We start from the raw sequence: 5,306 nt of genomic DNA on the forward strand, positions 1-5,306 counted from the left end.
TTTGCTTAAGTGTTTCTTTCTTTAATTGCTAATGCAACCTTTTCACACCACAGACTGAACCAAATTAAGCATTGCATCCGACATTATCAAGATGAATTTGTTGTTCTGACACAGTTTAACCCTGAGTTATTGTCATATTTTATTACCAATTTCTAAACTACAGCAAATAAACTGTGATATTGTAAGAAACGTTGAAGGTGTCTGAATACATTTTGGTTTGATTGTGTATTTTATTTTACAGTGATGACTATGCAGTGCTATTTTAAAAGAACAAAAACAAACTTAAAAAATGTAAACTTTGTGTAAATATCACAAATAAAGAAATAGAATGGACATATAATACAAATATAATATAGGTGGTTGTCTATTTCAATAATACTGTACTTCATATTGAAAGAATGTCATATGCATAGCATATCATTCAGGAGGAATGCATATCTTTTTCAGAGAGCATGTATATTTTTCATTGAGAGCAGGCCTTATGTTTATTTTATAAATACCATTCCATAACAGACTGATGGAAACATTTAGTCAAGTCAACTAAGTTGACTTTGTTCTACTAAAAAAAAACTTGACTAAGACTAAAAGACTTAAGACTAGACTAAGACTAAAACTCTTATGATGTTTAGTCGACTAAAACTAGACTAAGACTAAAACATTTCAGATGACTAAAATGTGACTAAAACTAAATGGTGTGTTATTCAAAAGACTAAGACTAAGACTAAATCCGAATTTGCTGTCAAAATTAACACTGATCTACAGTCCTCATAAACACAGGCTAACACCGATGTCTAAGTAAGCTCTGCTCATCAACGCTAGAACTGAAACACTTTGCCTTCCAGTAATATCCAGACTGATTCTGATTATGTTTAGGTCCAGCGCGGAACGGGTGAAGGAGGATCCCGTCCATCCAGCTGCAGAGTAAGATCTCATCTCTGGTTTCAGAGTGGTTCTAGTTTGTGAGATGATTGTTATACTAACCGTAAGTCCAATTCATTCCTGTCCCGCTGGAGGGTCCCGGAAGCTCTGCGTCAGAAGGTGTGCGTGGATCTGCTGCGCGAGGGCTTTCCTCGCGCCTTCGCGCAGATGTTCGCGCTGCTGCGGCGCTGGGACGCAGCGGATCCGCTCAGACTGCACACACTCCAGCAGCGCCTCGCGTCCGCAGAGACCGCCGAGACACACGGTGACAGCACACACGTTCATAGCCACACTATAAACGAACAGTACAATGTATGAATATATGTATTTTTACAGTTTTTGCATATGTATATTGAAATGTATACTTCATTGCACTGTTCTAGGATGATGATCCACAGGGCAACTTTGTACAGTGTTGCTGTCAGTGGGCAGCAGCTGAGAGACACAAGGCCCATGCAAGAGCGATTTAAAGTATCCAGACAGAAATCTGTTACCCATTCTCAATCATAAAGTGCACAAGCAACATTGCTAAAAAAAATTGCCCCGTGTATCATCAGCCTAAGGGGAATGCAGATGTACATAAAATTATTTAATTTAATTTATTTTATTTATATAGCACAAATAAACACAACAGAAGCTGACCACAGTGCTTTACATAATATAAAACTAAGATACATATAAAAAAAATAATAATAATAAAAAATAAACATAATAAAGAGTTGCTAAATTAGATGATGACATTGTAATTTCCTGATGATGAGTTGCCACTATATTTTCTGTTATTTTATTTCCTACAGTTTCGGTTGGGACAAGGGGATGTTGTTAATGTTATATCATTTGTAATAAAGGGAAAAAATAAATATTTGTCACCATAGCTTATATTTAAGTAATTTCTTTCTGAACAGACATCCATCTCCACTATATTTTAAAAGTAATAATACATCGCTTATTTGTGAGCCTGATTCTTAGATTAGATTTTTCAGTGTCTGTATTTTTCTTTTTTATATAATCACAAATGAATGTGTATTAAACAGTTAATGACTTAAAGGGGTTATTCAGTCATATCAGATGTACTTTATCCACCTGTTGTTGTTTTTTATAAGGGGGTGCAGCCATTTATAACTTGATGGTTACACTAATTAACTTTCTCTAACTAACACTTTCTGTTCTATTTCTGTTTTATCTACTATTTGTCTTTTTATTTATTAAAAAAATGTACCCTTTTACACTAGAGCTGTTTATTCTGTTTATATGCTATCTACATGTTTTCTTATGCCTAATTTTAAACAGTTGTTACAACAATTAAACAGTATGTAATAGTTCTCTCTCTGTTTCCTGCTGTAGGACAGTACGGAGAGGCGTATGACAACCACATGTTCTTGGCCAGGTTCTTCACCGAGCCGGAGGACAAATGGTTAAAGCATCATTTCATAGAGCTGGCCCTCCATTCAGCTCGCAAATTTAAGATGGACTCTGGCAAAAGAGAGGCTGAGGCCAACCTAAACATTGGCCAGGTTTATTTAGAGAAGGGTAACATACACACACAGTACTTCAGTACAGTATACTGCCTCTTTACATTCAGATTCACAATTCCTACCTCAGTTCAAATTGAAATCAATTAAACTACACTGGATTGGAATTTAAAAGACATTCTCAATTCAAATCAGCGTTTCTTTTAAATTGTGGGGAAATTGTAAAATACACCTAAACAGAGAAAACAAGAGAAAAAAAGAATGGTTGAATGTAGAGATGTTGTGCGTGTGTGTTGCAGGTCAGCTGGAGCGAGCACAAGAGCATTATGAGGTGTTTTATCAGCTGACCATGGGCCGTACGTGGCAGGACCCCAGCGGGCGCATGCATTACTCGCGCTCATGTGAGGAGCTCCAGAAGGTGTTCACGCTGCTGGGACAGAGACTGCTTCAGGAACAAGACTACACTCATGCAATTAAGATGTTCAACAAGGCTTACCAGATGGCTAAAGAGTGTATGCACACTCCGTTCACACTGACACTATTGCACATTAATTGCATTTCGTATTAAGAGTCTATTAAAATGTTTACGTATATCCCCAAACCACATATTATAACAATGCTGCCAATATGAAATTCAAATACTCAGTAGATCGTGTTAATTTAGTGGACAGAAATCTTGGTAGAAATGACTTTCCATGGGGCAACTCATAATTGTGTGGGATGCATGGAGCCTAAACACACTACTGATTAACTACAATTGATAAACTATTAATTACGAATAACTAATAGTGTTTGCAAATGATTTCTGAGTGCTTTATTATGAAGTATATTATGACAATAAGAAAGATTCATCTTATACATTTGTACTGGAAGTACAACCCATTTATGATCAGGTTTTCAAACTCTTGGCCAGTTGTGCATGCCATGAATAACATTAGGGCAGCAGAAGGAACTTCCACTTCAGATTTCCAGCAGTAAAACCACAAAGCCCCTAAAGCACAGTTTAATGACTCTTCCTTTTGTTGGCTGTCGTCTAGCGGGAGATCGAGGGTCAGAAGGAGAAGCCGCTTATAGACTGGGCCTGGCGTATCAGAGCACTGGAGACCAGAAGACTGCTAAACAGGTCTGTTCAGAGCAATCACACACTCTGCTGGTTCATTCTGTAACTGTCATTTGTTCTTTGAGGTTTTTGTTGCTTGTGTCAGTTTTTCAGCGTGTGTATGGAGATCGCCACAATACTTGAAAATGCAGACAGCCTGGGAAGAGCATATGAAGCCATTGCCAAATCTCTGGAGAGGTAGATGCACATACACACACACACACACATCTCACATTTAAAGCTGAGATGTATAGCTTGATTTCTAAAACAATGACTGTTTGCAGAGACCGAGAAACCCACTGTTTTGCAATGAAAAGGTACAAAAAATGACAAGTAAACATGCTTCTGGACATATCAAAGTTCAGTTTCCTGGGAATTTTGACATTAACTGATATATAAATTGAACGGAATATAAGCTGCTTTGGATAAAATTTAAAAAAAATAAAACACTTGTCAAAATGTTGAACACTACTCATAGTTGAAAAAAATGACATGCATTGGACTGCTGATGGTGCTATAGAGCAGAAAATTAGATATGTGCACTGATCTATTATGATAGTGATAGTTGTTCGTGAGTCCCTTGTTTGTCCTGAATAGTCCTTCAGCTCCCACAAATTTGCACACACAAATGGCAAAGCACACAAGTTTGATTTGCCATCATTTTGTGTATTTGAACCCCTTCCAACAATGACTGTATGATTCTGAGGTCCATCTTTTCACACTGAGGACAACTGAGGGACTCAGTAACTATTACAGAAGGTTCAGATGCTCACTGATGCTCCAGAAGGAAAACTCATGCATTAAGAGCCACTTGTGGAAACCAGTCAGATGGTGGCAGTACAGGAACATGTGTCTACATGGTGAATGAAAATATGTTTAATCAGTACTGAAAAGTCAGTGGTTTTTGGTCAATAAAAATGTTATTATGGTTCTTGGACCCTGACAACTGATCAATTAAGACTTATCAGTAACCATTTCTTTCTAAAGCTTCTGTGTGTTTGTCTGTTACAGTGAAGGCAAACTAACAGAGGCAACTGAATATTTGGAGAAGTTTGCAGAGATTTCTCTAAGCAGCAAACAGGACAGGAACCTTGAAAAAGCCTGCATGTGCCTCGGAAACATCCTCAGCTTGAGAGTAAGAGACAGAGAGCTTAGATTTAATCCTAACTGTGGGTTAAGAAGTTGTGTCCCAAACCCTAGTGAGCTGCCTACATAGAGAGCATTATAAGGCATCATTAGCATATGCTGCATGAGATCTTTGTGAACTTTAGGAATGTTTATAGAGTTTTAGTGTTCCTGTATCAGCATGTTTATTTCTGTACATAGAAGCAGTATGATGGAGCTCATGAACATTTTGGACGTGCGTATGAGATGGCGTGTAACCTGGAGTCAGTGGTCAGGCTGCAGAAGGCTCGGGTGTGTGCGGGCAGCGCTCGTGCGCTCAGCATGATGCAGACCTATCACAAGCTCATAGAGACACCAGGACGCCAGAACATCAAGACAATCATCAGCTGGAAGAAGACGAGACACGGCAGCTTAAGTGCACCATTGTGAGTGGACTCACATCACAGTTATCTGGATTGCTTCGGTGTGTCAGATAATGCACAACCTTACTCTCTTCTTTCTTAACAGAGAGGAAGAAATGAAGAGATGAACAGTGGAAGGCAGATGTTTGTCTGAAGGCTGAATAAAGTACTATGATCTGTTTCAAATCTGTCTTTTAGAGAGATCCATGTGGAAAAGAATTTAAAAGAATATACTGAAAACTTGATTTCAAATGTACTTCAAAGTAAAAAATAAATACATTTTTAATGGGA

The 5,306-nt window shown here is 38.0% G+C and overlaps 1 protein-coding gene across 1 annotated transcript; it reads left to right on the top strand.

The window, feature by feature from the left end:
* The first annotated feature begins 760 nt into the window (after window positions 1–760).
* ttc29 (tetratricopeptide repeat domain 29) lies at window positions 761–5,306 on the top strand. The gene is made up of 10 exons (XM_052577670.1): window positions 761–795; window positions 874–921; window positions 1,014–1,183; window positions 2,263–2,448; window positions 2,690–2,902; window positions 3,428–3,513; window positions 3,596–3,687; window positions 4,501–4,624; window positions 4,816–5,039; window positions 5,122–5,306. Exons 1-10 carry the CDS (start codon window positions 788–790, stop codon window positions 5,141–5,143), a joined length of 1,173 nt encoding a protein of 390 aa, XP_052433630.1. The 5' UTR covers window positions 761–787; the 3' UTR covers window positions 5,144–5,306.

Source organism: Carassius gibelio, chromosome B16 (assembly GCF_023724105.1).
Source record: "Carassius gibelio isolate Cgi1373 ecotype wild population from Czech Republic chromosome B16, carGib1.2-hapl.c, whole genome shotgun sequence".
NCBI lineage: Eukaryota > Metazoa > Chordata > Actinopteri > Cypriniformes > Cyprinidae > Carassius > Carassius gibelio.

Coding starts and splice junctions, on each gene's coding strand:
- ttc29 (XM_052577670.1), top strand. Junction 922..1,013: donor CCCGTCCATCCAGCTGCAGA/GTAAGATCTCAT, acceptor GTCCCGCTGGAG/GGTCCCGGAAGCTCTGCGTC. Junction 3,514..3,595: donor ACCAGAAGACTGCTAAACAG/GTCTGTTCAGAG, acceptor TGCTTGTGTCAG/TTTTTCAGCGTGTGTATGGA.